This window comes from Takifugu flavidus, chromosome 2, assembly GCF_003711565.1.
Source record: "Takifugu flavidus isolate HTHZ2018 chromosome 2, ASM371156v2, whole genome shotgun sequence".
Taxonomy (NCBI): domain Eukaryota; kingdom Metazoa; phylum Chordata; class Actinopteri; order Tetraodontiformes; family Tetraodontidae; genus Takifugu; species Takifugu flavidus.
This window is the reverse complement of record NC_079521.1, coordinates 9,351,396-9,369,390: the sequence shown is the minus strand read 5'-3', so window position 1 is coordinate 9,369,390 and position 17,995 is coordinate 9,351,396. Positions and strand designations below refer to the sequence as shown.

The following is a 17,995-nucleotide window of genomic DNA, read 5'->3' as shown; positions in this document are numbered from 1 at the left end:
CTTCCTCGGAGCTGCTGAGCCAGAGCGCCGGGCGCCTGACGGCAGGACGCCAGACGCAGGTTTCAGACCCATCTGATCAGCCGGAGAATCGGCGTAACCTTTCTGTGACCTTTGACGGGTGTCACTCAGCCTCCATCAGCTTAATGACCTGACACACACACACACACACACACACACACACACACACAAACTTCCAGAGTTCATATTTGCACGTCTGTACTCTGAGGAACACTCTTCCCACCATCACTGCTGCTGTGTTAGCTCGTGTTAGCTCGTGTTAGCTCCTATCTTGTCTGAGATTTCACAGTCCGCCTTCACATTGTCAGGATGGAGCTCAACTGACCTTTGACCCTCAACTTTGAGCCCTTAAACCTTCACTTGTGAAATCCTGTTTACTGACAATGAAAGGTTTAACTCCAGCTGGTAGAAGAAACCTCAAACTGGGGAAGCACTGCAGCTCAGAAGAGGAGGAAGAGGAGGAGGAGGAGGAAGAGGAGGGGGAGGAGAAGGGAAGGAGGGAGAGGGAGAGGAAGAGGAGGAGGAGGAAGAGGAGGAAGAGGAGGAGGAGAAGGGAAGGAGGGAGAGGAAGAGGAGGAAGATGAGAAGGGAAGAAGGGAGAAGGGAAGGAGGGAGAGGAAGAGGGAGAGGAGGAAGAGGAGAAGGGGAAGAAGGAAGAAGGTAGAGGAAGAGGAGGAAGAGGAGGAGGGGGAGGAGGGAGAGGAAGAGAGAGGAGAAGAAGGTGGAGAAGATGAGAAGGGAAGGAGGGAGAGGGAGAGGAAAAGGAGGAGGAAGAGGAGGAGGAGAAGGGAAGGAGGGAGAGGAAGAGGAGGAGGAGGAGGAAGAGGGAGAGGAGAAGGAGAAGGAGGGAGAGGAGGGAGAGGAAGAGGAGGAGGAGGAGGAAGAGGAGGAGGAAAGGATACAAAATCTGCTGCACCTCAGTTTTTATAAACAGACAAAAGTGCTGAAGCTTCCATCCAGAGACCTAAACAGAGCAGAGTGACGTTTCCACGGCGACGGTTTCTGCTTCCATAAGACAATGAGACACAGCCGCTAATCCATCTTCATCTGCTACAGTGTGTGTGTGTGTGTGTGTGTGTGTGTGTGTGTGTGTGTGTGTGTGTGTGTGTGTGTGTGTGTGTGTGTGTGTGTGTGAGGATGTTCTTGTTGCTTGTGCTTGATCTCCTGACAGAACTAAAAGCAGTTATCAAATTTGAAAAGGACCCAAAACGTCAACGTCCCTGTCGGTGGGGGACCTCAGGGATCTGTTCCTGGGCCTCACTATCGTCACATGATCGACACCAGCATGTGACTGAATGAGCATCCAGCTGTTGCTTTATTGTGACGGTTGGTCTGTCCAGCACAGACCGTCCGTCCGGCTGTGGATGAGCGATTGAAGCTCCTCGGCCGTCTTATTTATGGGTTCAAAGCAGTTTTTTTCTTGTTTTTAGTGCCGATAAAGGGTTTTGGATCAGATTTCTCTGTGACAGCAGCTGTGTGATGCCCGCCCACTCGCTGTTCACTCTCCATTCTCTACAACGTTTGTGGTCTCCGGGGAAACGTCGTCGCAGCGACAACATCAGTAAACAGGCGGAGCTGAAGTTAGCAGGTCGCGTGTGCCGGTGCTACGCGATCAGCTGAGTCACCATCAGAAACAAACATTATTTAAACTTGTCATGTGATCCTAGCCCAGAATCAGACAGTTCGCCATTAGCTTAGCCATGCTAGTTAGCCGGTGTCGGTGAATACGCTGCAGCAGCTTTATTAGCAACACTTTCTATGATCGATTATTAAAATCAACAGGATCAAAAAAATCAGTGTTTGTTAATACTGGATGTTTTTGACGGTCTGATGGGGGGGGGGGGGGGGGGGGGGGGCTTCCAGAAGACCAAACTTTGATGACGTTTCCGCCGGTTTAATGAACAGACTGTGGCTGAGCCGCTGGAGCTAACAATGATTGATCTGCCCTTGATTGTGGTCCTATTGACAAAGATCTGAGCTCCATTTCTATCGTCCTGAAGAAATGATTGATCGTCATCTCAAAGTTAATAAGGTTTGACCTTTTTATGGCACGAAGGAAGGATTCGAATCAATGGAGGAAGTCAACCACATGATCACGTCTCATGATTGGGCGATCCGGCTGAGCAGACGCTTAATTTAATCCATCGACCTCCGTTTAAACCATCAAAACACGTACAAACGTCCTCAGCTAGCGTCAGCCACTACTTCCTGTTATGTTCCCGCACGGCGTCCCGCCGTTCGACGCTTTATGGTCGTCACTTTCTCCGTCCGGGAACTTTGAAACCTTCCGATGTGACCAGCTTCAAAAATGAAACTTCCCGATTTTCTTTGCGTCATTGGAGACAGGAGCCTCCTGAACGCGTGGTGATTAGAGCGAGTCCCCGCTGACAGCGCGGCCGGCCTGAGCTCATCCTGGTGGTTCTGTCTCCTGACTTCATTAAAAATCCATTAGAGCCCGTTAATGGAGCCTTAATGAGGAGCAGCCTTCACGCTGCTCAGGGAGACCAATCACAGCGCGCCGCCAGCGCGGCGTCGGAACGCCACCCCGCACGCTTCCTCCGCTCTTCGGAACCTTCCAGCACATTCCCCACGTTTTCTCACCTTTCAGCCATGTCGGGTCACATCACGTGACACGCTTGGATCACGTGACTCATCCCGGAGATGAGGCGATGCTGAGTCATGGTAGCGGTGTGAGCAGCTTCCGCTAACATGGATGTGGACACGTGACGGAAGTTCTCCTCCTGAACCTCATTGGCTGCTGGATGGATTATTCAGGCATCAGACAGATTTTGGTCAATTATAGAAGGATTAGGAACGTCGGGAAGCCTTCGACCTCCGTTTAAATATGAATCCAGAAGAGGAAGACTGAGGACGAAGATGGACCTTAAATGGCTGAAAACCAGCCAATGTGGTTCAGAGAAACCTTCAGGCTCCACGTCGACCTTCTGGTCAACTTTTGACCATTTATTAAAAAAAGCATCAATGTAGGGAAATGATAATGGGATACCATCGACACCTCCCTGTTCCACACACACACACACACACACCACACACACACACACACACACACACTTACTTCCCTGCTGGCAGGACTTGCAGCTCGCATGCTATTTAAATTCCTTCATGGCAGCATTCCTGGACCCCCCCCCCCCTCCCCCCCCCCCCCCCCCCTTCCCCCCCCCCACACACACACACACACACACAGAGTTGTAAATCGCATTAAGCTCGAACAGGCCGCTTCGACGCGTGTTGGGACCACCGGGGGCCATTACCTCGTCCATTTCAGCAGATCTCTAACTGCCTGTTACTGGAAATTAAAGCTCCTGCCTTACGGACACGCTCGCTAATGTTCGCCAAGATCGGCGCGTTATTGAGTTTTCCACGGGAGGAGGAGGAGGGGCTTCAAAGGCCTGGACCGTAATCCTGGTGACAGGAGGAGGAAGCGGAGCAGAGGCTCCCCTGTCATCTGCCCAGGAGCAGGAGCCACATTTGAAGTGTTTTTAGAATCGTATTACAGTCAAATCTGCAGTTCTTGCAGTGGCCACTGGAGGTCGGCATTGTCATCAAAGCTGATAATAGAAATCAGCTGTCCGTCTCACAGCAGGGGGTCATCGAACTGTGTTTGGTGGGCGTGGCTTATTAAGGATCTGTAACAATGACCCTCAAATTCCTGTGATGTTTGAGCTAATAAATGCTAGCGATGCTAAAGCTTTCAGCAGTCCAAACCTCACATGAGCACCTGTGCTGAGGCCACCTGACTCTCAGAACAGGTGATCCACCTCGTACTTCTGGCTCCACCCCCACACAGCTGTGATCAAGGGACAAACAGATCCGTTAAACTTCTGAGGACTCTTTTGAAGATCTAGGAACTTTTCCCGCGTCCTCCGTCGGTGACTTTGAATTTGTTTCTTCTGAAAACGACCTCGTCCCAACTGGCTGCTCCTGATTATTCATCTGATCCTCCAATAAGGGCTGAGTCACTTTCCCCATCAGCCTCTCCTTACACCTCATTTCAGCAGAGTCCAGATGGGCCTCGGACGACCCCGGCGTCGTCAGACAAAGGTCACCAGCAGCAGAAGGAGCTCCAGCAGCTGTGACACTCGCAGGAGAAGAAGTGCGGAACAGCTAGCAGCGACCAAATGGTAGATTAAAACTATATAGAAGGAAAGGTTATCTGGAGCTGCAGGAGCCAGAACAACAACTCTGAGCAGCAGATCTTTGTTCAGCCTGACTTTCCTGATGGGATAATTTCAGTCTGGCTGTGTTTTAAGAGCTGTCAGTTCTCTGACCTGCAGGGGAGATAATATCTGCTCAATCACAACCCGTTATTATGTCCTGTCAGCGCTTCTGCTTGAAAATGGAAAGATAAAAAGTGATGTGGGGGCAGAACAATGTCAATTATGCAGTGTTGACGCAGGCGAGCGGCGGCGCGGCGGAGTGGCTTCGGCTCTTTTGGTTTTTAGTTTCTGTTTCCCCGCAGCTTCCGCTAAGGCAGCTGTGAGGCTAGCATGTAGCGATTAACAGGAAAATAAGCTCTGGTCATGCGTGATGACGACAGCGGGTGTTTATTCTGTTTTAAACCGGGACACTTTAAACCTCTTCAGGGTCGTAAAATTTCTTCTTCAAAAATTGAGCAAATGTTAGCTCATCGCAGTAGAGCTTGGCTAAGGACGATGCTACTTGCAGTTAGCTGATACAAACATAGCAGATGTTAGCTAGCTGTGGCACATATTGGCTGGATGTGTTCTCACTGGATCAGTGGAATGAAAACCGGAGGCTACGAGCTGCTAGCAGCAACGAACATAATCTCTCGTGACTCGATTAGACGTGCGTTTCCGAGGAGATCTACATTGACCCCTGGTGGGTGGCTACAGTACGGCCCACCAAGATGAAACATGCAAATTATTACTATATAATAAAGTAATCAGAGGTCATTATGTTGTTGATAATGCTGGGGAATCAAAAAATTAGGTTTTTGTGTCGGAGAAGGTTCCCTCATCCTCCAGTTGGGCCTGATATCACCTTCCAGTTCATAAATAATCATGTATCAATAACTTAGCTTAGCTAATAAGTTAGCTTAACTTAACTAAGCAGGATTTGACTGTTTCATAGTGAGAAATCAATTAACTCTGATTATACATCCTTTTCAATTTGAACTTTATTTATATGTCCATTGGAAAACAAAATATAAAAGCAGGCGAAACAAACAGGGGCACCAGGTGATATTTGCGAGCATCATTAGAACTTGATGTTTCCCTCTGACTCCAGATCAGAGTCAGTCTGTGTTCATGCTCAGACAAGTGGAAGAGAACTAAAAACACGCTCAAATATTAGCTGACAAGCTAAAAATAACTGTTCACGTTTGCGACGGAGACAAATGACACAAGTAAACCTCTGTTCTTCTGCCGTCTCTGCCACCGGCGCCGCTCCCTCGCTCCTCTCAGCAGCCAGTGTTTAAAATGCTAATGCTAACGCTGACGACCTTGAAAACCTGAGGTAGATCTCTCCAGAGCTTCCTGTCGCTCAGTAATCAAACAAACCACAAGAACCGCCTCCACAAAGAGCTCTGACAAACACACGTTCCTCCATGGTATCCCTCAGGAAACACACACACACACACACACACACACACACACACACACACACACACACACACACACACACACACTGTTTATATTTAGAGTGTGAGATCAACGTTTTAATGAAAGACACCTTCCAAGATGTCCCAGTATCACCAGCCCATTTACCCTCTCTGTCCCAGTTCAGGCTCAGACCCATCGCTGATATTTGCTCCCATTCTTTTATACTCTGGTGATTTCGTGGGTTTTCTGTGGAGAACATGTTGGAGAACATGTTGGAGAACATGTTGGAGAACATGTTCCTTTACCCCTTCCTTGGTCTCCACCCTGAACAGAAGCAGTTTGTTCTGCATGTTCCCAGAGAAGACTTGTGGATTCACCTCCAAAGACACGATGGGGGGTGGAACCATCACAGGTTCCTGCTGAAGGTCTGACCAATCATTGGAAAGCAGAACATCTCTGGACGTTCATGTGGGGTCTTTCTTGTCACACCAGAACCCCTCGGGGATCCTTTTATTTTTGGGTTTTTTCTTCTGAAGGTCCTGGTTGGAGCTCAACCAGCTGATGTCAGGGACACAGAAGGTCCTCGCTGTGGTTCTCTGTAGCAGCCTTAAGATAGTCCAGAACCTGGAGAACTGCATGCAGAATTAAATCAATGGTGACCGGAGTCTGAATGACCCTAGTAAGGTCAAAGGTCATCTCAATCTCCACTGGAGCCACACTCAGATGTTCCCACTCCAGTCAGAGAATACAGAACATTTCAGAGGTAAGTGAAGGTTCTTCAGCTGAGGAAAGGTTCCTGTTTCACAGAGACCTGATCCCAGGTTCCAGATCCAGCTTCTTCGTGAATGTCTGCGATCTCCTGCAGATTCCCAAGAAAAGGAACGTCTCCAGAGAACTTTGGAACGCTCTGCTCTCGTTGACGAGCACGTGGGCGGGAAAAATCTGAGAAAGAGCCTGAAGTTAACAACAACTTTTCCTCTTTCAGCCACAGCCTCAGAAAAACACACAGCTTCAAATGTTCCTCGGTCAGACGCGCGAACTGGAGCAGGACCTAATCCAGAAATGGAGGCCGACCAGCTGACCTCGGTCCTCTGACTGTGTGTATACGGAGGAGTTTGTGGAGGAGTGGGGACCTTTCAAGCTAACGCTAACTGGAAACCAGTGCAGCGATGGTGCTAACGGTGTAACGACCCAGTGGAATCTTCTGGAAAATGAAGGTTTGTTTAAGCTAAAGTTAGCGCAGCTAGCAGCTGGACTGTGATTGAAAAAGCTTCTTCTGCCTCCACGGTTCTTAAACACATGAAACAAGTTGATCTAATCTAAATATCTGAACTTCTGAGGCTGCGAGCGATGTTTGATGCCAACCACGTCCCCATCTGTCAACATTTACTCTGATTGTTTAAGTCTCGTTATCTCCCACCGCCGCCCTGTCAGACAAATCCTCGGAAAAGTCTCCTAATCTGCCAGATTCCATTCGGAGCGCCCGCGAACGCAACAGCTACGCTTAATTACCCAAAACCAATTTGCCTTTGACACAATCTCGCTTTATTTAGCGACGACCATTAAAACTTTCTCGTTCCTCAGATAATCTGACGACGTTCAAAGACGCGCACGTTTTCCGGGAGGTTTTCCCAGGTCTGTCCGGTCATGTCTGATCCTGAATCACCCCCCCCCCCTTTAATCTGTGACGTCTTTCATCCTTCATCTCTCCTCCTCCTCCTCACACTTTGACCTTTGTCTTCCACAGGTTCTTATCTGCAGCCGCAGCACGCCGACCCGCGCGACGCCTCCGTTATCGCCACAGACAGAACCGTTAAATACGAAAATCTGTGACAGCGGAACGTCACGCCGGAATACCGAATGATTCCGCTGCAGCTCCGATGATTTAACGGTTGTTGTCAGCGTTGGGTTGATGGCGGCTCCACGGGCAGGTGCTGAGCAGCTTTAGCCTTTTAGCATCAACAGAAGCTTTGGGGGACATTTGTTTGTTGTTTGTTAGCGACCAGTTGTAGAAACTGGTTTTGCTGTTTTGGGTGTTGGTGTTTCCCAGCGGGTCGGTTCAGCGTCGGGCGGAAGATGAAATCGCGTTTCCTGGTGCTAAATTTCGGGAAATGAATCATTTCTGTGACGGTGATTCATCACGGCGCCATCAGATGCTGATGAGACGCGATGTTTCCTGTGGTGGCTAATGAAGCGTCCAGCTGCTAATCTGCTTCATTAAAAGCCAGGAGGAGGAGTCGCCTAATTACCCAGGGTGCACTGCAGGCTCATCAGTGTTTTCGTGAAGAATTGTTCAGATGGAGCTGAAAGAACCACGGCAACATTAACGACTCATTAAAGACCCCAAAGACCGTAATGAGAGGGTTTTACAGGCTGAAGAAATGCTTCTACCTGACGGCCGTCCAGGTGTGTTGTGCTACAGCTAACAACAAAAAAGTCAGGAAAATCGGTTGAAAAAATAAAATTAAAGGAGACGAATTATTATTAAAAAAAAATGAGGGAACGGAAACCGACCAAAGAAACTGTTTAAAGATGCTGAAGAACCAGGAAAAAACCCCGTTTAACATCCACATTACTCTTATAAATCCAACCGAAGGATTGTGGGAGCTGGCAGATGTGAGGAAGCTGTTTTCAGCTCTTTTAAAGCAGCTCCGCCAACATCGGCGCTCCTCTTTGTTGCTGAACATAACCTTGGAACGCGAGGGATGAAATGTTTCCCAGGCGGCAGCAAAAACAACAAGCTAGCTACAAGACAAACACAAATAACAAAGAACTAACTTAAAATTGTTTCAAAAGCCAACAGCAGCAGCAGCAATGTGAGTTTATAGAGGACTGAACCAGCACCTGCCTAGCATGCTACATCAAGAGGAGCTAACAGCTCTAATGGGAGCCGGACGCTAATCCCCCGGCAAACATCGCTATCGGAAACACCAAAAGTCCCAGCTCCAGTTAGCGCTGCCGAACAATAATTGGATTTCCTCAATTTTAATTGAGCTGCGTGTGTGTGTGACTGCGTGAGTGTGTGTCTCACTGTTTGTCTTCGGATTTGGAGCATTGTCGTTCCAAAACCGCCCACGTTAACCTTTGGTAGCTTTAGCCATGATAGCAGCATGGTCCCGATGTTTGGAATTTGGGGATTGACTCGGCATTGCTCTAAATCAAATCAAATTCAAATGGACAGTTGTTACCATGGCGATGAGCATTATTCAGGGATGGGTCGCCAGGGCAGGAAGCCACACCCACTCATCATATGGATGTGTAAAGAGGGCGGAGCTCCAGAAACAGCTGAAGAAAATCTCTCCCATTTCTGAGAAATCGGAAAGGATCCAGTGATCCGGCCTCTGGGTTCAGGACACACGGGTCATGGGACGACCTCGCTGCGGAAATGCACTTGACCTTTGACCTCCGGGCAAGAAAGCCCACTTAAATGTTTTTGAGAGAAAAATGGCAGCAAGTGGGAGAAGATGTGACCTGCAAGAAGATTGATCGGGTGATTAACCAATAATTGATTACCAGCGCACAATCAGAGTGTGAAGCGCACGCTCGCTGCTACAGGTGAGGAGCAACACACCTGATAACGGAGGATTTTACCTTCTCATCCCGGTGGAACGATTGTTTCCTCATGGCAGCGAACACGAGTCTGCACACATACGTGATGTTGGGGATTCCCGGAGCTCATTGATCCTCTAGGGGGATCAATGGAGCGAGAAATTAGCTGTTAATTAACAAATATTAGTATTCACATCAGTCAGCAGGAAGCACACACAGGCGAGCACAACATTTCCAAATCCAATTCATAACTACTTTTAATTTCTTCAACTAATCAATGTAAGTATACAATTGTTATGTCCTGGAGATGAAGAGGGAGTAAAAGGAGGAAGAAGAGGAACACCGCATTAGCATGTTCTCGCTGAGATATTCATTTTTTCAAAAAAGCTTTAAAATGTGCCTTTTGAAATGAAAGATGTGTTTCCCGAGCAACACTCACAGAAGACTGTGAAATAATCGAGCAGTTCCTGAAAATATCGATATCGAACCAAATACTAATGATAACGAGCGTGTGGTGACACACAGTGGACAGATAATGTCAACGTTGCTGTATCATCACTGTAAAACTCATTTTATCACCAAATATGAGACCTCACAACGTGAAATATGCTAAATTCACCTCAGACCTTTAAATCATTTGTGCTTGGCATTCAGTAATATTCCACAACATATTCTATAGTTTCTGCATAAAGGTACCTGTGATTTACATAATAAGGTGCAGTCATTGCTATGACAACTGCGCTGTAACCAGAAATAGGCCTACTCTCATCTACTTTTGAAATCGTGAATAAATTTATACGTGAAATTATACGTCTGTGATTCCCTCCGATTGTTAACTGCTGCCCTCTGGCGGTTGCTTTTTCACCTTCATTCACTGCGCTTTACGTCTACGACAGTTTCGCGACAGTACCGGCGCCTCTACGGCAACCAGCTCAGTCGTAATTCAAGACAACATGGCGGCTCCGACTCGGCGTGTCGATGCTGCGCAGGTTGTGACGGACCTTCCGGAGGCTTCAGCTGCGGGGACAGACGGCATTCCCCCGGCCGCTGGTGCCGCTGCTGCTGCCCGGGATAAGCCTGTGTGTCTGATCGTGTTGGGCATGGCAGGCTCCGGGAAAACCACCTTTGTTCAGGTGAGGCAGCTACGGCAGCTAACGGTAGCTAACTGCGCGAGGCTCTGTCGGATGTCAACAAAACGACACGGAGGTGATTTCTGGAGAAAACAGATAACTTGTAACTGGTTTATATTAGTTATAATGAACTTCAACCTGTCAATTTAACATTTTCAAGTCCTCGTAGTCCAATTCACGACATAAAGACATTTCTAGGTCCATCTGTCCATCATCAGGTGTGTGTCCAGCCTGGTCCTGCTCAAGGTTCCTTCCCGTTTAATAGAGTTTTTCTGCAACTGTTGTTTTGGTTTTCTGCGCAAGAGTCTGTAATTAAAGTAGAATTTATTATTTGACATACATTGGTGTTTTCAGCGGGGGTTTAAAAGATGTGAAGGACTGTGTGGTATTAAATAATATGGGACTGGAATGAAATAATTCCTACTCAAACATTCCATTTTGCTCCAAACACCATTCGTGCTGCTCTTTTCTTGTTGTACCAGCAGAAGACTGAAGTTGACAGGTTTTTTGTCTGTCCTGCAGAGACTGACGGCTCACCTTCACTCTGTCAAATCTCCACCCTACGTCATCAACCTGGACCCTGCCGTCCATGAAGTACCGTTCCCTGCCAACATCGGTGAGGACCGACGTTTGGACCCGTTTGCTGTTTTAGTGGCGTTGGTTTCATAATCTCCAATATTATTTTATCAGCAAAAATTAGCGCTTGTTGGGGAGGATTCAGTTCTTCTTTCTGTCCTCTGTCCTCCAGATATCAGGGACACGGTCAACTACAAGGAGGTGATGAAACAGTACGGCCTCGGACCCAACGGGGGCATCGTGACCTCCCTCAACCTGTTTGCCACCCGCTTTGATCAGGTGACTCACTCTGACCAGCTAGGAGGAAAGTAGATTTAAGTCAGCAGGGAGAGAACAGGATGTGCCCTGTCCCCATAATGCAGGTTATTTAAAGTGTGTGTGTCCTGCAGGTGATGCAGTTCATAGAGAAGAAGCAACAGAACCACAGGTCAGCATCATTAACTACTGAATCCTGCAGATAATCTCATTGTGTTGCGCTGTTGCGTTCAGGTTAGCTGGTATTTAAACACCTTTGGTTAGTGTGAAACCAGCTGTGTCGTCACTGGTGAGAGTTGACAGGAAGTAGTTCAGCTCCAGGGGGATTTGCTGCCTCCTGCTGGAAATTTGATGTTCTACCTGACCTGAACCCACAGGTATGTGCTGATTGACACCCCGGGTCAGATTGAAGTCTTTACTTGGTCTGCATCAGGGACCATCATCACGGAGGCCCTGGTAGGTCCACACACAGTCTACAGACGCTGACAGTCAGGAAGGTAGATGGTGCCCCCTGGTGGCTGGCTGCAGTGTTGGATAGAACTTCAGTTCTCTTCAGATGAGTCTCTGCTGCAGCCTGTTTGTCTTTTCTTCAGGCGTCGTCCTTCCCCTGCGTTGTCATCTATGTGATGGACACGTCCCGTAGTGTCAACCCCGTCACCTTCATGTCCAACATGCTGTATGCCTGCAGGTGCGTCCTCGGAGCCCAGTCCTCAGGGGCCACCGGGTTTTCTGTCCTCCAGTGCTGTGATGATCAGAAATCTTTTTTTATTTTCAAATTTCAGTCATTTGCAAATGAAAATAAATGATCGCAGACCAACTTCACCAGCTTCTCTCTGAGCTAACTGGAGTTTTCCCTGTTTTCTCCCCATCAGTATCCTCTACAAGACCAAACTTCCTTTCATCGTGGTCATGAACAAGGTGAGCTCACTTCCTGTCTGCCTGTTGACCTCTGAACCCTCCTCCCCTGACCTGTGCTGGTGCTACAGACTGACATCATCGACCACAGCTTTGCGGTGGAATGGATGCAGGACTTCGAGGTGTTCCAGGACGCCCTGAACCAGGAGACCTCATATGTGAGCAACCTGACGCGCTCCATGAGCCTGGTGCTGGATGAGTTCTACGCAAACCTGAGGGTACGTTGGCTACTGTTGGAGGAGGGTTCTTAGAAAGGATGATGGTCAACACAGCAGCGTGTTCTGCAGGTGGTGGGCGTGTCTGCCGTCACAGGAAGTGGATTAGACAAGCTGTTCGTTCAGGTGGAGGACGCTGCCCAGGAGTACGAGCGGTGAGTCGATGTGTCAATCAAACTGTGACCTAAATACTGAGCCCTGCCCCGTTTCCATGCCAACATTCTGTCCACTTCCTCCCGTCACAGGGATTATCGCCCCGAGTACGAGAGACTCCGTAAAGAGCTGGTACGTGTATGTGAGGGTGTGCACCTGCACAGGTGTGTGCCGCCATGCTCCTACTCACTTCCTGTATGACAGGTGGAGGCTCAGAACAGGAAGCAGCAGGAGCAGCTGGAGCGACTCAGGAAAGACCTGGGAGCCGTTGACATGGCAACCACAGCTCTGACAGGTATGGATCGCTGTGATCGGAGGTTGTCAGATTTCAGACGTATTTATTGGTTGTGTGGCTGACTTCCTGTCGGCAGAAGAAGCCGACGTGGCTGGACCCAGCGACTTCATCATGACCCGGGGTAACCGTGACGACGAAGAGGAGGCGGCGTCAGACAGTGACACAGATGACGTCGACCATAAAGGTGAGGAAACAAACAAACAAACGCATGTTCGATAGTTTTATGAGGAGCCTAAAAGGTTAATCCGCTTTGTTTTCCAGCGACAGAGGAGAGTAAAGAGAGGGACGCTTTTGGGAACTTCCTGACTGCCAGGAAAGAAGCAGTTCAGATCCGAAACAGGAAGTGCGCGCCGCCTGACGGCTGTTAGCATTTCCTGTTGGGATAGAGCAGTGGAGCTGGAACCATCTCTGATTTTTTTTCTTTTCTCCAAGTGTTTTGAGCTGAGGCCTCTTCATCAGCAGGATCATCACCTGAGGTTACGGATGAAATCGCTGCTGTGTGGAAATGAAGGGCCACAACAAGAAACACACGTACACGGGTTAACTTATCGGAAATGTTCTTTCTCCCCCATAAGATAAAAAAGTTATATTTTTATATAAAAAAATCATCTTTTCTGTTTTGTTGTGAAAGTGGTAAAATACTTTTTAATCACCTGCAAAATAAAAAAAAGATCTTTTTACTCTAAAGTTGTTTTGCGTCTGTGATTTGCAAAGGTGCTGTTGTCGTTAGCATCGTGCTAGCATCAGGCTAACTGGCTGGAGTTTGGATGTGTGACACAGTGCAGGTTTTATGTTTGTTACATTTCATTTGAGGGTTTTTGGACATTAATACCAAAAACTGAAACTGTGACGAGGCGTGAGCAGGAAAAGGAGGAATATGAAATATATATATCTCGCTGTGTGAAGGCTGAATGAATCGTCTCGCCCGTCGCCTACACGCTCGCTCAGATCCGGATGAATGCTGAAAGAGCAGCTGACTCATTTCTCACATCCAGGATCCTGAATGTCAGATTGTTCAGGTCTCATCTCCACCTGACAGACGGATGCAGCCGAACCGGATCGGCTCAGGTCCAGTATGGACCAGTAAACCTCTGACTGGGAGGACAGATGGCGGATGGTTGGACGGGTGGAGCAGCAGCGCTGCTGATATCAGGCGACCACGGGGGAGCCGTGTGAGATCACGCTCGCTCTCCTGCTCAGTGGGCGAGCTCAGACAGACGCTCTCAGTCACGACGGCTCGCCAACGCGAACGCGCCTCACGACTGCCGGCAGTCGTGAGGCGCCCACACCTCTGAACTGGTCTCAACTGGTCTCAACTGGCAGCCTCTGTTTACACAGTCGTGTGCTCACCCACTCCTGGACAGAAGAGCAACCACCAACGTGTGTGTGTGTGTGTGTGTGTGTGTGTGTGTGTGTGTGTGTGGTGTGTGTGTGTGTGTGTGTGTGTGTGTGTGTGTGCTGGTTTCATACCTGTGCATGTTGCTCTAATCTAACTTCTGCAGATGGCTCATGTGGTGACCTTGTCGCTGACATCATTGCCCGAACCCAGACGTGATGTCATCGCTTCCAGTTAAACTTCTGGTCGCCACTCTTCCATGTTAGCCCCGCCCACACCACATCTCACCTAAAAACACATCGGTGTGCTGCACACACACAGGCACCCTGCTGCATCCACACACACACACACACACACACACACACAATGGTGTTCTGGCAGCTGATTGGCTGCAGGTGACATCATCAGTTGAGATGGAGAATTTTCTGCTTGCTGCTGCAGCCTCTCGCTCATCTCCCAACACACACACACACACACTGCAGCTGCATGACATCATCTGGTTCTGTGGAGGTGGTGTGTCAGGACACTGTGTTCTGCTCTGGTGCATGATGGGAACTGTAGTTTCCAGAATTATGATGGAAATTCAGGCATGACATTGATTTATAGCACTAATTTAAGACAAAGCCCAACATGTTTGGTGATAAAATGGGTCATTTACATATTTCTAGCACGTTTGTGTGCACGTATGTATGCACACAAAGGCAAATTATAGTGATTTATTGCCCTCTCTAAATTCCAGAATCTCCCCAGAAACACGATCAGACTCTTGCATCAATGTCTCAGTGCTGAGTTTGTGGTTTAATCTCAGAATGTAAAACAATTAATCTAAAGCCAAAAACACCTGAAAATCTTTAAAAGGTGATTCTTTCATTTCCAGATGCTAATGTATGCTAATCCGTGGGCTGTTTTTAGGGTCATTATATCATGTGCGTTTATAATTTGTTACATTTATGTGTCACATGTTTGCAGTGACATCATCACCATCAAGCCTTTATCAGAGATCCACGTCACGCTGACCAGTAAAACCAGTTAAACCTGTTCATCTGATGTTTGATGGAACTCCTGTTCATATTAGCACATTTCTGTTGGTGAACACACACACACACACACACACACACATTTTCGCTGGGACCAATCAGAGCCCAGTCTCAGTGGTAGCCAATCAGAGACCTGCTGGATGATGTCATGCAGCAGCTGCTGTTAGTGCTGATGCTTCTGTGCTGCAGCTTCAGTGTGAGCAGAGAGAGCAAAGGAGAAGACTGCAGGGTGAGTGTTCACGCACACACACACACACACACACACACACACACACACACACACACACACACACACACATATACACACAATGGTATTTTTGTTGCTTTTAAGAGCACTGTTGTGTCGTGCAGCAGCAGTTTTCTTTCTGTCGTTTTGGTAATTTTAGTGCTGCAGCTCAACTCTGCAGGTGATGCGCTAACCAGCAGCAATGACATCATTGCTTTCCCCATACACACACGCACACACGCACACACCACACACACACACACAAGTACATGCTCCTACACCTGCTTGGTGATTCGGTGGTCAAACGACAGCGTATAGATGCATATTTTTCAGTAAACAAGTGTTTTCTCAGCGCCTCCACTCATCCACACCCCCACGTTCTCCTCCTCTTCCTTCTGTAGCCGAAGGTTCTCTCGGAGCTTAGTCTGTCAGGCTCAGATCTGCAGCTGGATCTTCATTCTGAAAACCTTCTGTAGGTCTCACTGAAGATTGTTCTCTGTGTCCTCAGGATCTGACACTACCTCACCAGCAACCATGACCCTGGAAGGTACAAAACTCTTCTGATTGTTCTGAATGATGCATGTTCTGACTGATCCTGTTGATCTTCTGACTGATCCTGTTGATCTTCTGACTGATTCCTGAATGTTCTGACCCATCATGCTGGTGCTGTCTGTTCCTTCTGACTGTTGCTTCTGATGCTCTGACTGATCCTGTCGATCTTCTGACTGATCCCATTAATGTTCTGCCTGATCCTGTTGATGATGCGACTGATACTGCTGAAGTTCTAACCGGTCCTGCTGACATACCGACTGATCTGTTGATGTTCTGGCTCTTCCTGCAGTTTACAGACAGAAGATGCGAGAGCTCCCCCTGGTGTCTCTCTTCTGTTCGTGCATCCTCCCTGAGCTCCGAGACTCCGCTGACAAGAAGGAAGGTGAGCACAGCTGTCGTGCGATGCAGTGACGTCATCGCGATGTCAGCAGCATCCTGTTGATGACATCATGGTGAAGGTTTCCTCTGACTGGCGGTTCCTCTGGCTCATTTGGCAGCGGTTGTCGTGGATCTGAACCTGTGCGATATCCGTGACATGGAGGTGATCGAGCTGAGTAAGCGTCCCAGTGGACACGCCTTTGAAGTCATCTTAAAACCACCTACCTTTGATGGCAGCCCTGACCTGAAGGTGACCACACCCCCTCGCCAAAAACCCTCTTTGGAGGAAATCCAGAAGAAGCTGGATGCTGCCCACGAGAGAAGGAAGGTGTGTGGAACCTCTAAGGAAAAGAAAGATTCGATTGACTAATCATTTGAGACATGTTTGTTGAGCAGTGTTTATATCAAATCATTTATATGCAACAAAGGGAAACAGGCTGTTTCCATGACTACAGAGGGCTTTTTTTGTTTTTTTACTAGATTTAGAAAGAAAGAGATGACAAATTAGAATCCCAGGAGTTTCTTTTTTTATTCCAGTATTGAATTCTTCAATTCCAGCATCTTGTTTTGTATGTTTTATTTTGTATTTTGTGGTTTCACTCCTGCTGTTGTCGCCCTCTAGTGTCAGGAAGCAGAGCTTCTGAAGCATTTAGCCGAGCGACGGGAGCACGAGCGAGAAGTGGCCCAGAAAGCTTTGACCAAAGAGCGCTGCAGCGACAGTGAGCGCCTACAGATGCCCTTGAAGGCACCGCAGGAGGAGGAGGAGCTGCAGAGTGTGGAGGTGAGGAAGAAGAGGCGGAAGCGTGGGACGACATGTTGGTTTTCCTTATTTTGTTATTTTATGTGACCAAATTGTGGAGGATCAGGAAGTTTTCTGCTGTGTTAGCTAGCGTGTGCTAGCAAGCCTGCTAACTGCCCACTCCTTCTGCTCACAGGTGTCCTGATGGCCTGATCACAACACAAGCTGAAATTCACTCAGAGGCAGTTTTTGGAGGGTTGAGTCGTCACTCGGCGCCGCTCCGACACAAAGCGACTCTGAAAAGAGAGAAGAAGAAATTGGAGGACCGAGACTTTCTTCTTCATCATAAAAACTCTCTTGGATGTAAAAAAAAAAGAAAAGAAAAAAAGCTGCCATTTGATTCATCACATGGGAGCTGATGGGAGTTTTACTTTCCGTTACCATGCCAACGGAGCCAAAGTGTTTTCACTGCATTTTCGTCCCACAACGGTGTTTAACATGAGTCATCCATGACTGATTCCTCACCTGGTCTCCACTTGAAGCAGCACCTTCTGGACGGTTTCATCAGCGTCAGGTTCTCCTTGAACCTGTGTCACAGGAGCGAAGGATCCACCCCAGGATCCACCCCAGGACACGCGTGGCTTTAAATCACAAAGAGACAAAAACAGACAAAAACGCACCAAACTGGGACAAGAAACCCCCCAAAAAGATAAACCTTTGAACTCACGGACTTCCTAGATTCTCTTTGATGTTACCAAATTCAAAACACTGCGTGGGAAAATTAGCACGTTAGCTTTTCAGTGGCGTGAAGCCGAATTTCCTGCTGTCGATGTTTGTGACATGGCTGCAAACGAAACGTGTGTGATGCTGCGTCAACAAATTACAGCTAAGTGAATAATGCTAGCTCTATTCAAGCGTGTGTGTGTGTGTGTGTGTGTGTGTGTAAATGATGTTGTGAAGAAAGGACAGGAGGAGGATGACAATAACTGTACAGAAATTACTATATTTTCAACTGGAGAATAAAACAATGACTCTTTTA

At 48.0% G+C, this 17,995-nt stretch overlaps 2 protein-coding genes and 1 long non-coding RNA gene across 5 annotated transcripts; 2 read left to right on the top strand and 1 right to left on the bottom strand.

Moving 5' to 3' along the window:
* Nucleotides 1–10,075: 10,075 nt before the first annotated feature.
* gpn1 (GPN-loop GTPase 1) lies at nt 10,076–13,375 on the top strand. 2 transcript variants are annotated; one of them, XM_057023735.1, is made up of 13 exons: nt 10,076–10,282; nt 10,802–10,895; nt 11,028–11,134; nt 11,245–11,282; nt 11,488–11,566; nt 11,704–11,798; nt 11,983–12,028; nt 12,097–12,243; nt 12,313–12,395; nt 12,486–12,525; nt 12,598–12,688; nt 12,768–12,872; nt 12,950–13,375. In XM_057023735.1, exons 1-13 carry the CDS (start codon nt 10,103–10,105, stop codon nt 13,054–13,056), a joined length of 1,212 nt encoding a protein of 403 aa, XP_056879715.1. In that variant the 5' UTR covers nt 10,076–10,102; the 3' UTR covers nt 13,057–13,375. The 2 variants fall into 2 exon arrangements, with proteins under 2 accessions (XP_056879715.1, XP_056879713.1); XM_057023733.1 differs by having other exon boundaries at nt 12,765–12,872.
* Nucleotides 10,360–14,781, bottom strand: LOC130520506 (uncharacterized). Its single transcript, XR_008948886.1, has 2 exons — nt 14,159–14,781; nt 10,360–11,852 (listed from the first exon to the last, which is right to left on the bottom strand). It is a non-coding gene; the product is annotated as an uncharacterized LOC130520506 (long non-coding RNA).
* A 395-nt stretch (nt 14,782–15,176) lies between these two features.
* On the top strand, nt 15,177–17,993 carry LOC130520356 (stathmin-4-like). Of its 2 annotated transcripts, none has more exons than XM_057024074.1 (6): nt 15,177–15,290; nt 15,689–15,834; nt 16,129–16,221; nt 16,337–16,545; nt 16,840–16,998; nt 17,153–17,993. In XM_057024074.1, the coding sequence occupies exons 2-6, from the start codon at nt 15,822–15,824 to the stop codon at nt 17,159–17,161; spliced, it is 483 nt and encodes a 160-aa protein (XP_056880054.1). In that variant the 5' UTR covers nt 15,177–15,290; nt 15,689–15,821; the 3' UTR covers nt 17,162–17,993. The 2 variants fall into 2 exon arrangements, with proteins under 2 accessions (XP_056880054.1, XP_056880046.1); XM_057024066.1 differs by having other exon boundaries at nt 15,231–15,290; nt 15,796–15,834.
* The last annotated feature ends 2 nt before the right edge of the window (nt 17,994–17,995 follow it).